Below are 21,649 nucleotides of genomic sequence, written 5' to 3'. Positions count from 1 at the left end.
TGAGTTACAGCCGTGTGATTGGCTGATTAGATATTGCCATTAACAAGTAGAAATTGTGTACCTAATGAAGTTGCTGTTGAGTGTATAGCAACTGTACTTTGAAAAGACGGGTGAATAATGGTCCACTGTTTCTGAAAAAGTGCTCTTACCAGTCGAAGCCCTGTAGGACTGGAGGAGATCAGACAGCAAACCCTTCTGGACGGTGGCGTTCCCACTCAGCGTCTCCTTGTCCAAGATGACCAAGAAGCGGTGGAGCTCCATCAGGAGCTGGTCCAGCACTGGAAGCACAGACAGACAAGAGGGGCTCAGATTTACAGTGGTATAAAAATTCCTTTAAATTTTATTACACTTTTCTTGGCAAGAAAATATTTAGAAGCATTAAGACAATGGCTTAAAACCAGGACTGTCAAAGTTCCCATCATCAAGAAAAGCAAGAGTCATGAGGGAAAACAAAGCCTGTAATCTTTCCAGACAGCCATTATCAGAATATTGTGCTTTAATTTATGGCAGAGAACTTGTTCAACTTAGGGATTTGTCTTTTAACACTGATTTCAGTTCTTAGTTTAGCAGCTATTCCTTTCCCACTGACTTCCTTTTGTTCCTCAAGTTGTTTGCTGGTTGCCAGCATTTTGCATGGGAGAGACTCCTCTGAGGTTTTTCACTGGCAACAGCTGATAACCACTCAGACTTCATTTCTCATTCTCATTCCTCTCATCGAGCTGTTATTGACAGTTGCAAGTCCGTTTGAGGTTGTTTTGGGAGTTTAGCTAAAGGTCAAGCTCAGAGTAGGGAGGAGCCTAGGCTGGTGTCGGCGGGGCCAGTGTGTCTGGGTGCAGCCCACACACATCCTTCAGGGGTCAGCGCTGAGCTCAGAGTCCTCTCTGCTGTGTGGGGAGCTCTTTGTGTTTTCCTTCACTGTCTCTTGGCCTCATGAATAGGCCCCTCGCTACAGTGGGCCTCAGTGTGTGAGCACTTCAAGAGAAGAGACGGGGGAGGAAATAAAGAAGAAAGACCTTTTTTTAAAGAGAAGGTGGGGCAGGTAGTGGTGGTTGGGGGATAGAGATGCGTAATTATTCCTGACTTTTTTTTTGAAGAACTGCATATTTTCTGTTAATTTTCTAAAAAATGATGAATTAATCTATTTTACATGAATTGCAAGCACATATAGCTTTATTAAGTAGGAGCATATTCTGATGTTTGACCATCAAATTCATCCGCTCCTCTGAGCTGACTGTTGGCCCAATGGCTGATGAAAAATGATGATTAGCCAATCAGTGCCAGAGGCGGGATTAACACTACTTTTAAGTTGCTTTGAAGATGTGGACTAACATTAGAGTTGTGTGATACTTATTCACTTAGTATCAAGCTGGCAGCATGTCAGTACATTGCCAATACAGATATTATATTATTAATTTCCAAAGTATAGATCCTATTGTGCTAGAATCAGTCTGATACCAATTGGTATCGATACCTCTACATTAAGCACTCCTGAGGCATGGGTACTAAATAATAATGGAGGAACATACTGAGCTGTTTTGACTTTGCACTGCCCCACTCTTAAAATGAGATAAGATTCAAATTGATACATGGGTATTGTGACTGGTAAGGGAAAATCAAATCTTCTTCCTCAGGAATCCGTTCGAGTGGACATAATGTTAGACTAAAAATGGAAACTGAGTTTTCAAGTTGGCACTCCTGCCTGGTACCCAAGGGCAGACTTTAAAATTGTCATGAAACTCAATCTATTCTTTCCTGTTCATGGACATAAACAGTACTTCTCCAAACTGAAAGGGAAACAAAATGTGCCTCAGGAGGCAGGAAGTGGCAGAAGAACAGTTCTAATCCCACACAGGACCACTGTGACTTTCCTTGGTATTAATTTTACACTTGAAGATGACCTTACATTCATCATTTAACATACAATTTCACTCACATCTAATACCGTCCAACAAGGATCATGTGTTAAAATACAGTATATATATATATATATATATATATATATATATATATGTATATATGTGTGTGTGTGTGTGTGTGTTGCAGGTGAGAAAACATCATTCCAACTGAAATAGATTTGCTTTCATTAAGACTGGCCGTACATTAACAGATACACACTGCTGTAAATGAAAAACTGGTAAGAAAAAAACAAAAACAAAACCACCAATATTGTGTCAAAATCATCTGACCCTACTTAAAACCTCAACTCTGCCCCACATAAAATGACAGTAAGTTGCCTTTTTTGTTGTTTATTCTCTATTAAAACTGTCAGCTCTCATTTTTTAATAGCTCCTTCCGTCTCAAACTGATTACTTAGTGGTATGTGTCAGCAATCTATTGAGTGCAATCATTCCCTCTGCTCTGTTTGCTACTCTCCCATACATGGCTAAACTTTTGAAAAAGGGGGGAACATTTTGCAGCGTAAGGTATCAGGCCCGGGTAAGTTTTGCCTTTCGGAAACGGCAAGAAGCTTTCCAAAAGCTACAACACGCTAGGTTGTTTTTTGATGACTCTAACTCAAGCTGAGTCAACTTCTGCTGAGAGGCACCATGGAAAACATCACTGTATTGGACACATATAGATACACACATACACTGCTCTTTGTCTCAAAGCATTAGAGAAATGATTTAAACCACAGTCATTACAATTTTCAGTGTTTAGCTACTGATGTATGCCTGGTGAATATGAGTCTAAGCATTTTTCCTGCTCCTTCTCCTTGTGTGTTTGCAGAGATTGACTCAGATGGCCTTTTGGATTGGGGACCCTGGGAAACAAAGTCAGCTGACAGGACAGGGAGGTCTGCAGCAGCCTGTCTCTGTGGGTTTTGGGTTGGCCAGACGCCCACTAAACATCCAGTTAGGGTCCGCAGCCTCCACAGTATAAACAATTCACTTCTGCAGAATAGCCAAAAGGAATCTGAATCAGAGAGGAATACTACTACTACAGGGATTTGTAACTGCTGCAGTTAAAACAGAGTAAAAAGGGTACATAAGAATGAACTTGCTTTGCTTGAATTAAAACTTTCCAAACACCTATGCGATGTGATCTTGGATTTTCTCTTCCCCCTGCCTGATTTTGGACTTCCAGATTTGTGTTATGAACACAGTACATGACCATTTTTTGTCTGACTTCTCCCACACTACGCTTATCAAACACTTTACTGTGTTTGATAAGCACTCTTGTGCATTGTCAGGCAAATAAGTATCTATTTGCAGTGACGGTAAAGTTTCATAAAAGGTTTCCTGCAATCGTTGGCTAAAGCTTTTTACATTATCCTGACTGTCAATAAAGAAGTTTTTTTTTTTTTTATTTTAAAGCAAATATTAACAAAAAATATCTTCCTTTTTTAACGAGCCATCCAAAATTATGAATCGTTTTGCTGTATGTGCAGTTATGCCCATGTATTTTTTTTCTTTTAGAAAGCCACTGTGAACTGGTCTTAAGCTTTCGTCTTCTGGTTAGGCAGGTTTCACAAAGTTTAACTAAAGATAAACAAACAAAACACTGAGACAATATAGTGTGTCTGCTCTGCAAAAACTACCTAAAATGTTAGTTTAGCTTGTTAGAAATAGAAAAAAGCACAAGCTTAGGTTCCACTTAAAAAGGACTTTTTGTTTCAGAAGTCTGGCAGATTGAGGAAGCTTGAGGTCCTGCATCAACTCTGGCATTTAATTTTCTTAAATTAACAAAGCACACGTGGAATCTCATTTTAGCTGCTTTGAGGCTAAATCGAGTTGTTGATGCATTTTTCACATACACTTAGAGGATTAGGCTTAGAAAATATGCTGCGCTAATGTAATTTGACAAGAATCTAATTGGCCTTGCCTTCAAGTGTGGTCTCAAAACAGCAAGAGGGACCTGCAAGAGTAATGAGTGCTTCAAACAAGACTCCAATCCAAAGGAGAGGTCAGCATTTTGCTTGAATGTTGAACAGTCACATGTGTTCAAACATTCTTTTGCCATCTCTTTCTTTTCTTTTTTCAAATGTGTGTTTTCTCCTCTCTTTTTCTCGTATCCAAATCAAACTCGCCCCGTTTAAAAGTTTCTTTTCATCTGTACATCATCTCCCTCCCATCTGCCCTACTTTTAAAACAACTCTTAGCATACCAATTTATGCTCCAAGAAATATCCTGGGCTCCACTGATGCAATATTTGTGCTGCTTCCAAGCATGTTTATGATGACTTTGATCAGCGGTGAATAATATCATCAGTGGCGGAGAGTTAAAGAAAACATAAACAAGTCGAAATGTGAAATTATCATTTTTGCTTCAGATTGATGATGTAACCGAGGCTGTTTCAGTGCAACCCGGGTATTCCTGCTTGTTCAGCTTGGAGCTGCTGGTAAAGGTCTGTTTGGGACACTTCCTTTAGTCTCTGAATCACAGTCATATTTTTGGGATGTGGTGCAGATGTTGAAAATAGTTGCAAATGTGCTTGCTTTGCTTTTCTCGAGTCTAAAATGTGCTATTGGACTTTTATATAACAGATTCTGACTGTGAAGATCTTTCCTTATATCTGCTCATTTATGCACCTGTTTAACTCAAGTACGGTTGTGAAAAAACAAACAAACTACACCATGTGTGAAAAATAACTGCATCGCTCATCCCAGTGACTTCTTCAGTCTAAGCTGAACAAGTACGGTTTATATTTGCACAGTTGCAACAGACCAAGCATTTCAGCACAAACACCTCATAACAACTGACGAACACTGTGGTGGAGGTACGATGAGCTTGTTTTGCACCCACAGGACCTACCTTTGCACCCACCTTGCATTCACTGAGTTAACCATGAACTCCTCTGTATACCAAAGTATTCTAGAGTCAAATGTGAGGCCATCTATCCAACAGCTACGACTGGGCTCGAATGACATAATGCAACATGGAAGTGCAATGGCCCGCTAAAGGCTACCCTGGCCCAGTTAAAATGTGGCAGGAGCATAAGTGAGGTGTGCACCAACAAATACGCACAAACTTTAATGAACTGAAGCAATGCTGGAAAGAAGAGTGAGGCACATTCCTCCTCAAGATGCGAGAGACTGATAGCATCACACAGAAAAGGGCTCAAGTTCAACAGTGTAATATGTCATGTGTTGTTTTTCATTTGAGTTTGTATTTACTAGACTACAGAATGTTCTGATGCATAAAACCTTAGAAGTGAAAGAGGGTGCGCTTTCTTTTTTCCACATGAGTCTACATCCATCTCACCCAGCGTTTACTCATCCATTTACCACAGCATTAGATTTGAAATCCAGAGGTGTATCTTCTTTATCTGATTTGTTTTTAAGATCACAACGTATTTAGCAGAAAGAAGAGTCTCACCACAGCAGGTGTGACCGTTTCTCCCGACATATTTTATGACTCACACTCACACTATCTACTCACACCACTAGCCTCTGTAGAAACTATCTACACCCTCACTTATCTTAACTGCACTACTGTATAGCTCTGTGTAAATAATCATTCTGTACATTCGATAATCTTTAATCCTACAACTGTTTACAACTTGCATAGTTCCCATTTCTGTATAGCTGTATATCTCAGATTCTGTAAAGTTATTTATTTCATATTCTGTATAGTTTTTCATATTTATATCCTGTTCATAGCCTGTACATAGCTTGTACTCACTACAGCCTGTACATACTTATAGTTATAGAATATTCACAACATACTTCATACCGTGTACATTATAACATACCATAATAGACCCATTTCTGTAATATACTCACATATCTATATTATTGCTAATATATATTGTAATATATCTATATCACTAAAGCACTTCTGGATGGATGCAAACTGCATTTCGTTGCCCTGTACCTGTGCATGTGCAATGACAATAAAGTTGAATTCTAATTCTAATTAACTATGCACTCTACTAATGACATGTCACACAAAACACCAGAGATAAAACTGATTAAAAATAAAATAAATCCATGTTCAACAAGTTCAGTAAGCCAAACTGTGATTTCTTGCTTGTTACTGGAATGAACGATCAATCAACCAATCAAGACTTGATCTCTATGAATTGGTAAACACAAACAGCAAAGAAGTTCAAGCCATGACAAACATGAATATATGACATTAAATATTATAGATATGAAAAAGAGCTTATAAACTTACATAAATCCATTTTAGAGGATCGCTCTATTTTGGAAAAATCTAGTAAAAACTAATTTGCATGAAATGACACCAAACGCCGGCTCGATGATCTGATTAGCCTTGTGACTGACACTTACAGAGCTACGACTCCCAAAAGGGAAGTGGTGGCAAGAAGGAGAATTGGAACCAGTAGCCAAAGTCACAGTAAAAACGTTTGGACTGTAATGTGCTTTTCGCCCTGTCACACACTTAAAAGTGCTTCTGCTCCAGTAGACACGAAAAAACGACTGAAGCGGAGCTGATTTGTATCAGGCGAAAAATGTGCACAACTGGAAAAAAAAAAAAAAAAACCAAAGAGCTGCATGTGATTGATTTGTTCCAGGCTGCTCTTTCTTTGGTGAGAGTGGCAGATAATTCACTGATGAATAAAAGGATCAAACAACAATTTGATTGGTGTTTCATCCAAATTGGCAGGTGCATGTTTTTTTTCTATGTGAAACATGCTGGGTTCAGCTGTTGGACAGAGACTGCGACCGACATGGCTGGATTAATCCAAGCTGTGTTGTGGTGTTATTTCCATAGAAACCACAGAAGAGAAAAAAGGAGTTGACTTGATGAATTCAGAAAAAAAGGGGGCTGTAAATGTCTGATAGCAACACTGAAGGACAAAGAGAGAAATGAAAAGTTGTATTAACAAATCAGTGCCAACCTGAGGCACACAAAAATATGACTGGTGATATCGTACAGCCTTACTAGCCCTCCCTGAGATGCCTAATGGACTAGCACATGATAAATAAATGCATTTTTGGAACTTACAACCTTTTATTCACTCTTAGCTGTCACCTTGTCCCATGAAAAAGATGCGTTAAGTATTCCCCAGGTTAAAAGCAAGCCATCACAGGTCTATGCAGCGCACCATTATGCCAAAATGCCTTTGAATTTCAGCATAAAGACAATGTACAAAGAACAAACCTCACCTCTGAGAGCAAATACTGTTATCACTGTTTTATCTGGATCATATATCTAAAAACGGGACGCCGAAAGAACACAAAAAGTCTTTGCACCTACATATAGCCAAAACATAATAAGAACACACAAAGGAATAGCGAAGATCACCAGTGATTACAAGTTCCTACGTTAGCATGTAGCAGTGTTCAAAAACCACTGAGATGTGGGTTTTTTTGGTTTTTTCACATCCTAGTCACTTCCGTCACTGCTCATTGCACGGCGAGGCCATGGAGACCAGTAGTTGTGGGTTTTAATTCTGTGTAATGCAAAGCTAACTACCCAGAAGGACTGACTACAGTAGCACTTTCAGGTCCAAGGACTTGTTTCAAAGTACTGAATGAGATGAAAGCAAAATACAAAAAAAACAAGCCTATTCATACCGAGCCTTGTTACTACAAGCTGGTCTTGTAGCGACATGTTTTGGTCGTCAGGCTCAACACATTTTGCTACTTGTCACATATGTAAATTAAAATAATTTGGAAGCGACTGGATTTTGTTCAAAAAGTCTCTGTTTGGCTGTTCATCATCATAATTTCTATGAGACAGTTTTCTTGCGCAATACAAAATATAAAACATGGTTCAATTTAAAGTGCTCCAAAAATAATCTGCAGCAGTCTCACTTTCTGATAAGGTGATAGAGGTTGAGAAAGAGTTTTGCAGAGGAATTGATACAAGTAAGGCTTGAGAGCGTTCAGCAGTCTTATTATAGCCAAGAGCCCAAATAGTCGATTGATTTGAACACTGCAGCATGTTGTTGCACTACACACACACACCTCTCTCTAAAAAAACAGGAACAGATCAGTGAAATCAGCTCCCAGGTCTTTGATAGAAACAAAAACCTGAAGTCATGACTGCTCACAATGGAGAACTATTTGTTTTGGTATTTTTTTCCTTTCGTTTTGGAGGATAAAAATAACAGCATGAACAAGGAAGGAGGAACAACCTGCAAAGAAACAGTGTCATATAATTAAGAAGGTAAAAGAGAGTGGGCACGGCATGGGCGAATGACAACATAAGACTCTGAGCTGAAGAAGAATTCGCACAAAGCTCACAAGGGCAAACTCTCCATGCTGACCCTCCCATTGAGGTGTTAAACTATAAGGATGCAAGAAGTTATAAAGTAGCCACTTATCAAGAGTCATTCCACTTTCTTTTTCAAGTGTCTCCTCTTTCATCTTCCCTCTGCCCCAACTATTGAATCTTGCCTTTATTCGAATCACGCTTCAACTTTCTTTACACTCTTTTCTTTTCTTTTTTTTTTTGGCGGTCTTTCTTTAGATCTGTGCCATCTCATTTATATTGAGGCTTACATCTGAGCCCTTGGAGAAATCAGGCAGTTTTTCACTGCTGAAGCATGCTAATGGCCTCTAAAAGCCCAAGTAAATCTTTGTTGATTTTAGGAAGAGGCCTTGCTCTGCTTACACAATTTTGTCTTGATTAGGATTCAATGCAGGTTACAGTAGACAGTGCAGATAAACGCCAAAGCTGAAGAGTCGACTCGTCGGATTAAAGATGTGATGCTGCAAATTTGTGTCTGTGAGGCTGCGTATACATGAGATTTGGGGAGAAAATAAAAACGATGCCGAAATCTGGCTCATCGCTGAAGCTTAGTGTCTGAGTTGTTGGCTTAATTTGACATTTTTAATGCGCTGGAATTTTAATAATGCTCAGAAATTATAATATAAACAGAGACTAATGATTCAAAACACTATCTTCTAAGCTGCTCTAATCATGATTTAATCAACAGTGGATCCATTGAAGGGGTTGCTTCAAGTGCAAACCTAAGGATAAATCTGCCTAGACACTGCTGTCTCCCTCTCCTTGCTAACAGTAGATGGGCCTAAGCATAGCTATTTAATTAACAAATACCTAGTAAATAGGCTAAATTACATTCTCCAGGCAGCCAAAAATTACATTAACTTTGTACCATAAGACTTGCTCCAAAACAAACTTTCTCCTTGCCTTTGGCCTTTCTCACAAACACACACAGAGATGAAATATCTGTCAGCCCCTGGGCCATAAGGCAGAGGAGGCTCAGTGAGGTTCCACGTCCCCTTCTTAATCCACCATCCTGCCTGCATCCTTCACTCAAACCCCCTCACTGCTTCCCCTCAGACGCTTTCTTCACACCACCGTTCTCTGGTGTGATGTGTGTGTGCATGTATGTATCACTTTGTGTGGCTTTTAAGTGAGTAGCGCTAAACTGATTAATTCAGAAAAAAAGACAAAGCTTTAAGAATGTGTCAAACTTCTTGACTCAATGATACAAAAAAAAGTGACAGACTAGAAGCGGCAATTCCCAGCCTCAGTCCAGCCACATTAAAGTTTCTCCGCTTAGTTAAATATCCCACAGAAAGGCTGCCAAGAAGGCCTTCGTGGAGAGACTGTGCATATGAGTGTGTGATTACAAGTGTACCTTCTCCAACAAAAGTGTACCTGGTGAGAAGCAAACAAAGTACAGGTTGATCCAGAGCTGGATCCATAAACCAAAGACACGTTTGATGTGTTAAAAATGGGCGAGAGTGCAAGCCAGAGGGCAAAAAGAGCCAAACTCACACAGAACAGGAAGACCGCCTTTCTTTTCATCATTTTTATAGCCTCATCCAGCTTCCTGAATTACCCACACTTCACTCACTCCCCGTTGGCAAGTTCATCCCATGACACACATTCGAGTGAACCAGGAGACCCCATGCCAGCTCTAATGGTCTACATCTAAGCAAGCTACTGCTGAGCTGATAGCAGGTCAAACCCACTAGACCCACTGACAGTTTCATATTGTTAAGCTGCGCTGAAAAGCACCTTAAATTGATTGGCATGATCTGTGCTGACAGACTGAAGAGCATGCTAATATGGAGATACCGGCTTAAAAAGACATTTAGGAGGGGATCGGTGCCTTTTGGATTTGTAAAACTGTTCAAAAAATAATATGTGAATTAAGGTCAATGAATTTTTTTTTATTTCCAACTCCATCCCTTCCTTTCATTTGATAAATTATGGGATTTTGAACTTGAAGATGTTTTCAAGGTTTGGCGTTTGTGGCACTGTAATAAAAAGTGTGCCATTACTGGCATACACAGATTAAGAAAAGTGAAAATAGCTTTTCAGCATTTAGTGGTTTGTGCACAGCGTCTTTCACTGCAGCCACACACAGCACACAAATACTTATGGTTAAAAATACATTAGATTTGGTCACTACTGTGTTATACAAGCACTCGTTGTTGAATTGAGCAAAATGACCACAAATGATATTAATGGGTTCTCATGAGATTTGGTAAATGGGGGACTTCTTGACTAAACATTGCACCTGTTTGAACACCAATGTGACTGTGCTGTGGGTCCAAATCCTACAGCTACCTGTGCTTTTAGGGGTGCCTTTGCTCCAGCTTGTAGAGGGCTCTCCACTAATTTCACCTAAATATCACTTCACTCGCATGGCAGCACATTCTTGTTTTACTGCAAACTTTTAAAACTTTTAAAAACTATGCTCCACCACTCCTCAGATTCATACAGTTTTAATCTGTGAGTCTTCTGCATAATCTTCTAAACCAACAATGTCCACAAGCACATCTTTCAGCATGCCTCCATTTTACTTGCATATTCTTTTGGAACTGCTCACAGAGGCAGATCACTGCTGGAGAAGAAGACTGATGGCTGAGGCGAGAAAAGAAGCCGTCGCCTTTATGGGTGAAACGCAGCTGTGAAGAACTGGAAGACAGGCATATGTAGCATATAGCTTTAGGCACAAATTGCTGGGATCCATATTAGCATGGAAGGCTAAATAAACAAGGGCATTAGGTGGAAGCCGTTGATTGACAAGGAAATGAAGATAATAAATACTGGAAAGGATCTTAGATGAAAATAAACATATGCTTCTATTCCCATTATGGGAACATTTAGTGGAATTACACTTTAATTATTTCTATAGTTCCACTTGTATATTATGAATGTATAATTTCTATGTCAAGCCAATACTATGAAAATATGAGGGTGTCTAAGGACTTCATCCATTTATCAGCTGATAAAGACACAGTTAACAAGACATCTGGTATCAGTAAGTAATCTGTGAAAAAAGAGGACTGTATAACTATTTCGACCGCTCTGATTATTTAATATTTTGTGGGCTAAAACACCATCATGTGGGTTTTAATCAGGTGCAGGGCAAAGCGAGCTCAGGGCCAATGGCTGAGTAAGAAGGGCTCTAAGCGTCTCTTGGCTGAGCTGTAGAAGTGTGCGTTCTCTTTTGTAATAATCGATTCCCAAATATGTCTCACGACAGCCCAGAGGTCATGGAAACCAAACAAAGCTCTAGGTGGCTGAACTAATTCGATCCTCATCTCTGGCACAAGGTGTGAGAATCAGTGGCATGAGCTGCTGGGCTGCTTCTCTGGAAGAAAACCGGCACGAGTCAGATTTCAGAAGCACGAAACATTTCCAGAATACTAAATAATACCTTTCCTTGTCATCGGCCTCCCTGAATTTTCCCAGGTTTCCCTTTACTGTACCCCCTCCAATGGTTGCCTGTGGCTGTTAGTATCTAATTCACTGTCCTAGTGCACTGCCAAAAGAGGTGCAGTCCAGCTTTTTTTCCATTTTTTCAACCTGAACACACCGACTCATTCTCTGCAGCCTGTTTCTTACCCTCCCAATTTTGCCCTTCTCTAATCAATTACATCCCCACTGCAAGTCTGTTGCCTCTGCCTTCCCTTCATTGCTGACTCATAATTCATCGAATCATTGGTATTTTAAACACCTTTATCCCCTATCAGGATGACCTGATAGGCATCAAATGAAAGTGGTGCAAATCTCACTTCTTACTACTTTTAAAACCACTGACACACACACAGCAGGCGGTGAAGTGAGCAACGTGGCTCCCCTGGTGGACGATCGCTGTAATATCATCGGTCCTAAAACATGACAACATCACTGTTTGTTACATGAGGGCGACGGATGTTATTACATGTTATTACGTGTTATTATATCATTGATGTTTTTGTCATTGTCAAATAATCTGGCATAATCTTGGGAGGAATGGCGGGTAACAAAAGAGAGGAAAATTCCTCTGAGCCCAATAAAAACATTTCCAGATATATCTGTGTTCAGCTAAGACAAAAACAAACATAAGGGATATGTGAAAAGAAAAGAAAAAAATCAGTCAAACGCCTCAGCTGGTATTCTCCCACAGTGGGTGAAAAATGCACATACGCATAAAACACCTCTGTAAGTGGCTGCTTGAAACACTGACTGTGTAATCTGACGGGCTGTGGGAGTTAGCAGTCTGGGCTCACCAGTCAGCTGGTAAACGGGAATGTGGGAGCAAGACTTTTTTGACTAGTTGCCATTGTTTCTACTCCAGCCAGGAGTCGGACAGTCACTCCTCTCAGCAGTGCAGAGGTCCAAAGAGCGATGTTTTGTTTTTCTTTTGCAGTTAGGCAAGCGAGGTGAGATTCACCTAACTTTATTTTAAACTCTGATTGTGTTAATCAGGAAGCATTAAAACGACCTTGCTCATCCCCTCGCGAGCAAATAACCACAGGAATTTGAGGAATGCTGTGAGAACGATGTTGCAGCTAATGGAATTCATCAGAAGCCACAGTGTAAACAATTTTATGGAACCCAACTTTGAATGGTCGTGGAAAAGCCATCTTCGTGTCCCGGGTTATTTTAGTTACATCCTTAATGAGTGGCAGGTGATCCACATGTTGAAAACAGTGTGTTATTCCAGCACAGCACAGCAGAACAGAACAAGCACAACCGAAACAACTTTTATCTGAAGATGCTTTTCTTAATCGTTCATTTCGAAAGTATATAAAGTCACAGCAGTAGATTCTCCCATGTAAAAACCCGAGTAATTATTCACCGCAAGCCTGTTTTTGTCTATCCTGCGTGTTGCACAGTACCACTTTTTATTACAACTGTTCACAAGAAAGCAGTGTCACCAATCCCACCCGAGAAGTCAGCAGCCCTTTCTCATGTTCTTGACACAAAACCTCTCCTCTTACCTTTGTGCTTCTCCATTCGCTCGCCCCTTCAGCTCTCATAAAACGAATCAATCCCGACGAAACTTTGCGGCCAAGTTCCTCAATGATGGCACTACTTCTGCAACTAATGCGGAATGTAGCCCGACCCTCCCGTTTTCAACAATACACTGACTGAGCCGGACACGCTGAGTTGTGACGGAACAACAGCGCTCTCCTCTTGTTCCTCATCTCTCTTTTTTGCCACACCTCCTCCACCTCCAAGTTTGCAGCATCCAGACAGAGACTACGTCGCTGCTTCAAGACCATCATCCAGGTGTCACTCAAACATCCACGCCCGTAGACTTTCAGTGACAAACTGGGGGAATGAGCTGTCTTTAAGGGCATTTAAATGCGTGCGCTAAAGTGGAAACTAAAGGGAAGTCTGCGTATCCAGAAGCTCATTTTATCTGTTTCTCTGCTGTGCTTCAGTTGCCTATCTTGGGTCGAATAAAAGGCTAATGCTAAAGAGAGGAACCCTGTTTCATGTCAATTGATTATGTTTTTGCCGTAACATAACAAATCCTCAGGCAAACACCAGAAATCCTCCAAATCCAGAAAGGTAGAAACTGCTGTTTACCAAATCTTGGATTGGCATCCTTGACTGCTAATAAGCACTCACATGAAAGTGAGTTCCTGTCGCCTTCCAGCTCTCTCGTTCTCTCCTGTAGCAGAAAAGTGAAGTTCTCTGCCTAAACAATCGAGAATCCCCGTGGGAGAACCGTGACCGGGTGGAAGTATGGGAGGAATGTGAAGCGGAGTAGCAGATCATGCTCCAGAAGATGATTAAAACGCACGACACGCACTCTGGTATTTGAAGACGTGAACATATTGTGTTTATTCAATGCAGACACAGAATATGAATATGTAGGTGAATATAGAAGAGAAAAAAAAGCAACGTTTATTTAAAAAATAAACAAAAAGGGGGGTTAAAAAGAAAAACATTCTAAAATATTCAGTGACAGCAAAAGAAAAACATGAAATAACCAATAGTTCTTTAAAAAAAAAAAGATCTAAAGGAACCATGACAGGAATAAAACACAGCCTTCGGATAGAACAATGTTTTATGGCTCCTACAGATCTTGGCAGCTTCAGGAGCCCATCAGCAGTCACCTTGAGAAAAAAACAACCACTTTCAGTGTTCTAACTAAAATTCCTCAACCAGAGAATTTTCTTTTTGTTTAATTTCTCCCTTTGCTATTCCAACAATTTTAGAACCTGTCAAGATGCTATCCAGGAAGTATATAAGTAGAAAGCAGGTCTTCAGCATGTCTTGACTTCCTGTTGAGCCACTTCAAGAAGGATCTGCAGCTGCTTGCTGCAATAATCTGGGAATGTTGGAGAAACAGTATTATGCACAGGTCAAGAAGTGCTCTCTTTCTTAAGATGTTTATCTTTCTGTCTTCCTAAAGAATGGTCTGACCCAGCTCAGAGTCTGATGACTTAATAATAGCCCAAGGTTCGTGTTTCACATACAGTGCTGTGAAGATGTTATGTATCACTTCCTGATTTCTTACTTGTGTCAAGCCAGTCTCAAATTGGAGGCTGGCTTGACACCAGTGATTTCTTCTATTTATTTTTTTGGTCACACTTACATGTTTCCCATGTTTCTTCAAAAAATGTATAATCTTAGACAAAAATAACACCAATCAATCCAAAATGCAGTCTTTAAACGATTATTTTGTTTATTAAGGCAAAAATGTTATCCAAACCTTCCTGGTGTAAAAAAGTAGTTGTCCTAAAAACTGGTTGTACCAATCTTAGAAGCAAGAACTGCAATCAAGACTTTGCGAGAACTGACAATGAGTGTTTTACATCGCTGTGGAGGAATTTTGGCCCATTCGTCTTTGTTGAATAACATTTTTCCCTTAATAAATCAAATTTTTAATAAAAAGTGCATTACGTGGAAAACTGGAAAACTTTGTGGTTCCTGTGTTATCCACATTGTGGTCACTGTATTTTCAAAATAAAATATTTAAATAAATAATGAAATTATCGTTCTATTATTATTGCTTACACCTCTAATATAGGACTTATGGGTATTTGTAAGATAGTGATAGGAGTATGGAAGTTTCAGCACTACTACAAATAAAAGTGTCCGTGTTCTGCAAGGAGTTGATTTCAGTCATTAACCTCCTCATTCACAGGGATGTTTTGTAACAAAATGAGTATGCATATTGCATGATTTCACTTCCAGCTGATGGAAAACCACCTAGATTTTACACGCAAACAGGTGCTAGACTTCCCCATCAAAATAATCTGATAATACATTTTAAGGCAAAACTGCAGTGACGCAGTGTTTTCACAACAACCACGTGTTTCTGTGAGAGACCTAGTCCATCTTGCAGGACAGATGGACTAGGACTTCAAATGCTTTGCAGGTATGAGACTTACTGAAGATTCGCCTCCATGTGGGGGGCAAGCAAAAGTGGTAGATGGTCATGTAGTAAACTGGAACCCCAGACAATGTAACTACACAACTACATCCTGTGTTCCAAAGGTCCGAGTAAAGAGAGAGACCCACGATGAAGAAAGACACCGCTGTGAAGGTGACTGCGACGACCAACGGCACCTTAATGTTAATAACCACAATGTAGCAAATACATAAACAAACAAACCAATAAATTGTTCAGTTTAACATGTAGTAAGACAAAAAGGCTTTGCAATTCAGTACAATATGCTAACCTTAAAAGGTCTAGGGTGGAGGGGGAAACGATATCGATGGATGAGCATCCCCAAGGTTGCCAAGGCAATGAAGAACCAATGAGAAAAGGAGGTAAGGCTGATGAGCTGGGAAATATCTCCACTGATTAACATGATCACCATCAGTGGGTACTGGAGACACACAGAAAACAGAGTAACTCTTATGTCACTGTTACACACACAGTGATTAAATACACAGAATCAAGAATCATCTCATATCTTTTTAAGGTGAATTAAATATACAATTTAAATATATTTAATAAGATATTTACGATAAAATATTAGGACTTATTCTTGGTTGAAATTAAACATTCTACTTTGAGAGTATTTGACCAACGCCTTGTCTTCTGTACTTTATTTTCAAAGCATTTTACTATTTATTTATGCAGATGACTGGTTTATAATGTGTGGACAGCTCTTTACCATTAACAGCAAAGCAGGTAAAGGTGTGTGTCTGCGGATATGGATTGTGGAAAAGATCTGTGGCCAGTAGCCCTCTCTGGCTCCAACGAAAAGCATCCTGCAAGACAGGATGAGTTCAAAGCCACAGAAAAGATGGCAATAATCATGTTTTACGAGGTCAGAATACCTTGGTGACACAAAGATGCCACCATTAAGTGTTCCGAGGCAAGATAAGGCCACAAGTACTGGAATTACAGAATCCAATCCCTGAAGAGCACAGGTGGCGAATGTCTGCGGGACAGAGAGCTTATCACACAAACTCTGTACACACATCACTCTGATTTTTCTTTTTTAATACAGTACAGAATATGATGTACCACAGCCACAGCATCAGACAGCAGCAGCTCAGTGGGAGCCAACATAGTGTAGTAGGCCACATTAACAAGCACATATAAGACTGTCATGGTCACCATAGACGAGATTATTGCCAGTGGGATGTTTCTGTAAAGACAGGATACAGACAGAGTGATATAAGAGCTGCAGCCAACTTGGTCTGAGAAACAAAAAATGAAGATGCAATCTACCTGCTTGGATTTTTGACCTCTTCTGTGACAAAGTTCAAATAGAACCTAAAGAAAAATAAGGAACGACACAGGCATCTGATGTTTGTAACAGTATGATTTAATGGACTGTACAAAGCTAAGCAAAATAGTTTTGTATAAATTATGGTAAAAAAACAAACAAAACCCAAACATGTTAAAATCGTTTGTATTTGTAGCAGCTCTCCTGATATAATATGTTTGCTTACCATCCACTGTAGGCATATAGGCCATTATAGATGGCGAGTGGCAGCCTGTCTAATGTTAATGATTCAAACTCAAAACCATTCTGGAAGTTTTCAGTCTTTCCTGCAAAAAGGATGATACAGAAAGAGATAGTGACAACCAACTGAATGCATTGTAATGATTATTATTATTATTATTGTTATTATTATTATTAGTGGTAGTAGTAGTAGTACAAAATCAATTCTGCAAAATTTGGGTTGCTGTGTAAAAATGTACAAAAAACGATGCAAGAATTTACAAATCTTATATTTTGTGCACAACTGAACATGGAAAATATATTAAATGATCACACAGAGAAAATCCCAGTCTCTGAAAAGCAATGTCGTATTTTCAATTGAACATAAATTTGGGCCAAAGCCATGTTTTACCACTGTGCAAGAATGTTACATTATTCTGATTTTTTTTTTTTGCAGAGTAGTGAACCTCTGCACATTTCTACTTCTGAGAAACTCTCTAAAATGCTCTTCTTATATCCAGTCATATTGCTCATTTGTTGCTAGTTAACCTAATTAGTTCCTGAAGCTGGTTCTTTTTAGTATTTCTTACTTTTTTTCAGCTTTTTTTCAGTATTTTTTATTTTCTTTTTTGGGTGGATCTTTACAGTTAGGAAGTCTGTGTCTTCAGAAATAACAATTACGTGTTCCCACCTTTGACCAAAGCAATGACGCCAGGGATGATGACGAGGACTAAAGCAAACATCTTAATGAAAGTCAAAGAGACCTGGATGTGAGATGCCAGGCGCACACTCCAGCAGTTGATTGCCACAAGAAATGCTACAGAGACACAAAGATAAACAACTGGCAAAATAAACTATTGTGGTTAGTATAATACAAACATGCAAAAAGAAAAAATACAGGACTGTGCAAAGTTGTTGAGTCATTCTTCATCTCTTTATATTTTGCAAGGAAAATGGGAAATAGATGAATGAGTAAAATTTCTGCACGCATGGAAATATGTGTTCTGTTTGGAAGTATATAGGCAAAACAAGTTTGTACAAAATTGCAGAAACTTGTTTTTACAATTTAAATGAGCTTTAAAGATTTGGTACTCCGACCTTTATTCTTGAACTCCCAAGTTCTCCAGGCTTCTTGAAGGACATGCAAAGATCTTCTTTACATGTTGGCTGCCTCCTTTTCTTTCCTCTGTCAAGCTGATTTTTGTCAAGTTCAGATCTGAGTTCTGATCTGAGTCCATGACTGATAGTTTTCAATTGTGTGTTTTTCTATTCACATATACTTTTACTGCTTTGGCAGGGTATTTGGGATCATTTCAAGCTGAAAAATGAAAATATTCCCAGTCAGATACTTTCCAGCTGATATTGAAAGGTTTATAAAAGTCAGACGTTTCTTTTGTGTGTTCAGAATTCCAACAATTTTGACAAGATCCCCAAAATCACAGCATGAAATCAAGCCCCAAACCATGACAGAGCCTCCACTGTGTTTTACAGCTGGTTCAGACACTCACTGTTGTACCTCAGTGATTTGAACAAAACAATATTCCATGAAACCAGACTTTCAGTTAGTTGTATTGTAGCATACCTCAGTGGCTTTGTAACAGACACTCTTCCACTTAGACCATTTCTAATATGGCTTCTGTGAATTTTAGATGGATTACCTGAAGGCCTAGATGCATACCTCAGTCTCTATTGGATTTTTCCTATAACTTAAGGACATGTTCATTGGATTTTGTTCATCTGCTACAGATTCTTTTAACCACTTTTTCCCATTTCCTCAACATTTTAAAGGAAACACTGCACACTTGAGAGGTTTTTGGTTAATAACACTTTAGGAATCACTTTGTGAGAGCAAAAATACAATTTCTTGCCCTGTCATCTTTTCTGTTCTTCATAGAGTCAGCTAAAGAAATTAGAGAAAAATTATTACAAGACAGTCTATTTGGAAGCAAAACATAAAGAAATCAAGGTAGACTCAAGACTTTCGCACAACACTGAGAACTGAAAACCACTCACTCACTCCAAGGATGCTCACAAGTTTGATTAGCATTGTCGGAGCAGCACATGGTGCGAAGAATGGCTCCACCACATAACGACCGAAGGCCAAGGACACAAGGGAAGTCGCAGCTGGTCTGGATATTAAAAACATTTTCAGTGATTAAGCGCTGATTCTATTTTATAACTCTAGCCTGATAAATAATAATCTTACCTGATGAATAAGAACTCAACCCAGAGTCGGAGGAAAGCAGGAAGGGGTCCTAATGTCTCCAATAGATACGTGAAGTGACCCCCTGATTTTGTAAAGGTGGTGCCTAGTTCAGCATAGCACAGTGCCCCTGGAAGAAGAGAAAATAAGCACATGAAAATTTTTTGATTGTGATTTGACAATCAAAGGCCTTTCTGACAAAACCTTTAAAGAATTTGATCATCATCTTGGGCTCAAATCAGACTTTGTGGTTATTAGACAAATGTATACATTGAAGATACCTTTTACATTTAATATTTCTATATGTTATTAAATATTTAAATGTAAATAAATATAGACTCTTACTTAATATGACCAGCTTAAGAGATTTTTTTTTACATCTGTAATTGTTGATGAACTTTGATAAACTTTGATAACCAAGCTTGCAACACGATGCTTCAAAATGTGTAGTTCACGAAACAATGAATTGACATCTTTAATTTACAGTTTATGGAATTTTAAGCTTGAGACATAAATACAGCTTTTAAAAGACAGAATACACTTTATTCAGATCTTACCAAACAAGGAGAGGACCCCACACAGTCCCCACACTAGAAGTGACAGCTCCACGCTGCCACTGTTCATTAGGACTCCCTTCGGTGCAATGAAGATCCCACTGCCCACCACTGTTCCCATGATGAAAGATACAGCAGGCAGCAGCCCAATCTCCCTCCGAAGGTGCACCAGCTCCTCGTCCGTCTTCTTCTTGTTATCGTCCTCTTTATTCATCTGTGTGTGTCCCATTTGTCCGTGGCTGCAGGTCACAAAGTAAATGAGCTTGAAGCTATAACAGGAAGAAGCCTCGACCTACACGTTTTTCTGTGTTCACTCGCTCTTACTCCATTGTCCAGCCTGACTAGGGAACAAAGCCAGTACTCTTCCAAACTTCAGCCATTAAACATAACAGCTTTAAGCCTTGACGCTTTTGTGTGGAGCTTGTCAGAGTCCTTTTAGACTCAAAGAGAAAAGAGTTGGGATGTTGCAGAAACAGCTACATAGACTGCACATAGCTACTTTTAACAAGGTTCACACAAGCTGTCATTTTCCTCTGGTTTCACACAGTTTATGTGTTCTCATTTGTCTATACCTACTACAGAATGTTCATTTATCACTGCTTCCCTTCCTGTAAAAGTCACAACACGTCACTGATATTTACAAATTTATGAAAAGAATTCAGCTACAGATTGTCTCATGTTTCTTTGTCAAGTTAAATAAACCTTTTTGAAGATTGTTTGACCACTATGGGAGTAAAATGTTTAAAATGTGAAGCTGCATTAGTGTAAACCTAAGCAATGTGGTTTATATCATCTCTGCAAACTGCATTTTTAAATATTAACATTTTAAACTATCCACTTGAACGGCTGCTAAAGCACTCTAATGCATTGTGAAACTATCTGTCTGAGCATATTAAGGGCTACATTAAGAATTTATTACCTTTGTGATTAAAGTGTAGTCAACATAATGTATTGTAAATGTTAAAGCCTACATGTCAGACACCTTGTCCCAACCATGATAAATGACACAGTGTATTTATAAAAGAACAAGCTATTGTGATTCAAGGACAAAACAAGATACAAAATAACAGAGAGATTAGTTGTAGATTTTACTGACATGAATCAGCACAGATGACAGTCTTGCAATTTTAAAACCAGGAGCAACCACTACAAACATATGATCATTAATTTTTTAAGTCTAGACGGAAAGCAAGCAATTTATCTGATGGTGTTTTAACACTGGTAATGTCAAGGCAGGGTATGATTAAGCTTCTAGGGGCCTATATCTTGATATCTATATGTCCATAATTCCTTTTCTAAATGAAAAGGTTTGAGTGCACAGAAAAATAATTCATTAATTAATTAAGAAAAATAGCTAAAGTGTTTTAACAGCTTAACTGGGACAGGCGAGAGGCTACCATGCCACTATGTGTTAGTAGATAGAAATGGTAATAACTAGACTTTCTACAGGCGTGTGAAAAAGAAAGTCCACATTCACTGTTCCCATAAGAATGAAGAGGGTAAAGAACAAGCAGGTGCTACAAATCCCCTTGTTTAACTGATCACCAGTAAGTGTGACCACCTCCTGGAAAGTAGAAGTTTTGGCAGTTTGCAGGTCTAAAGCACTCAGGTGTGTGTTAACAAGATGCTGCAAGCATCCCAAGAGTGGACGTCCAAGTAAATTCAACTCAAGATCAGGCTGTGCAGTGTGCAAGGAAAAAACCTCTTTGTGCTAGAAAGAACATGGCAGCATGGTTAGAAAAGTTGTTTCCCCGAACAAACAACAAGACTTCTCTCCTTTGGACAGACAGAATTCAAGTGGAGATGTTTAGTCATAAAGTATAGCGCCAATTTGAGTGAAAACCAAATACAGCATATCAGCACAGACAT

The 21,649-nt window shown here is 39.2% G+C and overlaps 2 protein-coding genes across 5 annotated transcripts in view; both read right to left on the bottom strand.

Moving 5' to 3' along the window:
* Positions 1-13,400, bottom strand: part of afap1l2 (actin filament associated protein 1-like 2) — a 45,187-nt gene extending 31,787 nt beyond the window's left edge. For both annotated transcript variants that reach the window (XM_005747385.2, XM_005747386.1), the window contains exons 1-2: positions 13,103-13,400; positions 150-278 (exon numbers count right to left, since the gene is read on the bottom strand). In XM_005747385.2, coding sequence (XP_005747442.1) covers positions 150-278; positions 13,103-13,118 — 145 coding nt within the window. In that variant the 5' untranslated portion in view covers positions 13,119-13,400. The remainder of the gene's footprint in view (positions 1-149; positions 279-13,102) is intronic.
* Positions 13,401-14,087: 687 nt separating this feature from the next.
* LOC102204819 (cystine/glutamate transporter-like) overlaps positions 14,088-21,649 on the bottom strand; it is a 9,457-nt gene continuing 1,895 nt past the window's right edge. The window contains exons 2-14 of one of the 3 annotated variants that reach the window (XM_005747382.1): positions 19,784-20,019; positions 19,230-19,356; positions 19,037-19,152; positions 17,715-17,840; positions 17,031-17,130; positions 16,807-16,851; positions 16,600-16,723; positions 16,410-16,513; positions 16,244-16,340; positions 15,803-15,952; positions 15,512-15,689; positions 14,336-14,445; positions 14,088-14,230 (exon numbers count right to left, since the gene is read on the bottom strand). In XM_005747382.1, coding sequence (XP_005747439.1) covers positions 14,381-14,445; positions 15,512-15,689; positions 15,803-15,952; positions 16,244-16,340; positions 16,410-16,513; positions 16,600-16,723; positions 16,807-16,851; positions 17,031-17,130; positions 17,715-17,840; positions 19,037-19,152; positions 19,230-19,356; positions 19,784-20,019 — 1,468 coding nt within the window. In that variant the 3' untranslated portion in view covers positions 14,088-14,230; positions 14,336-14,380. Of the gene's footprint in view, positions 14,446-15,511; positions 15,690-15,802; positions 15,953-16,243; positions 16,341-16,409; positions 16,514-16,599; positions 16,724-16,806; positions 16,852-17,030; positions 17,131-17,714; positions 17,841-19,036; positions 19,153-19,229; positions 19,357-19,783; positions 20,020-21,649 lie in introns of all 3 variants that reach the window. The other 2 variants (XM_005747381.1, XM_005747383.1) reach the window with 2 other exon arrangements.

Source organism: Pundamilia nyererei, unplaced genomic scaffold (genome assembly GCF_000239375.1).
Source record: "Pundamilia nyererei isolate P.nyererei 1_Seehausen unplaced genomic scaffold, PunNye1.0 scaffold00196, whole genome shotgun sequence".
Taxonomy (NCBI): domain Eukaryota; kingdom Metazoa; phylum Chordata; class Actinopteri; order Cichliformes; family Cichlidae; genus Pundamilia; species Pundamilia nyererei.
This window is presented reverse-complemented; position numbering and strand designations above follow the sequence as displayed.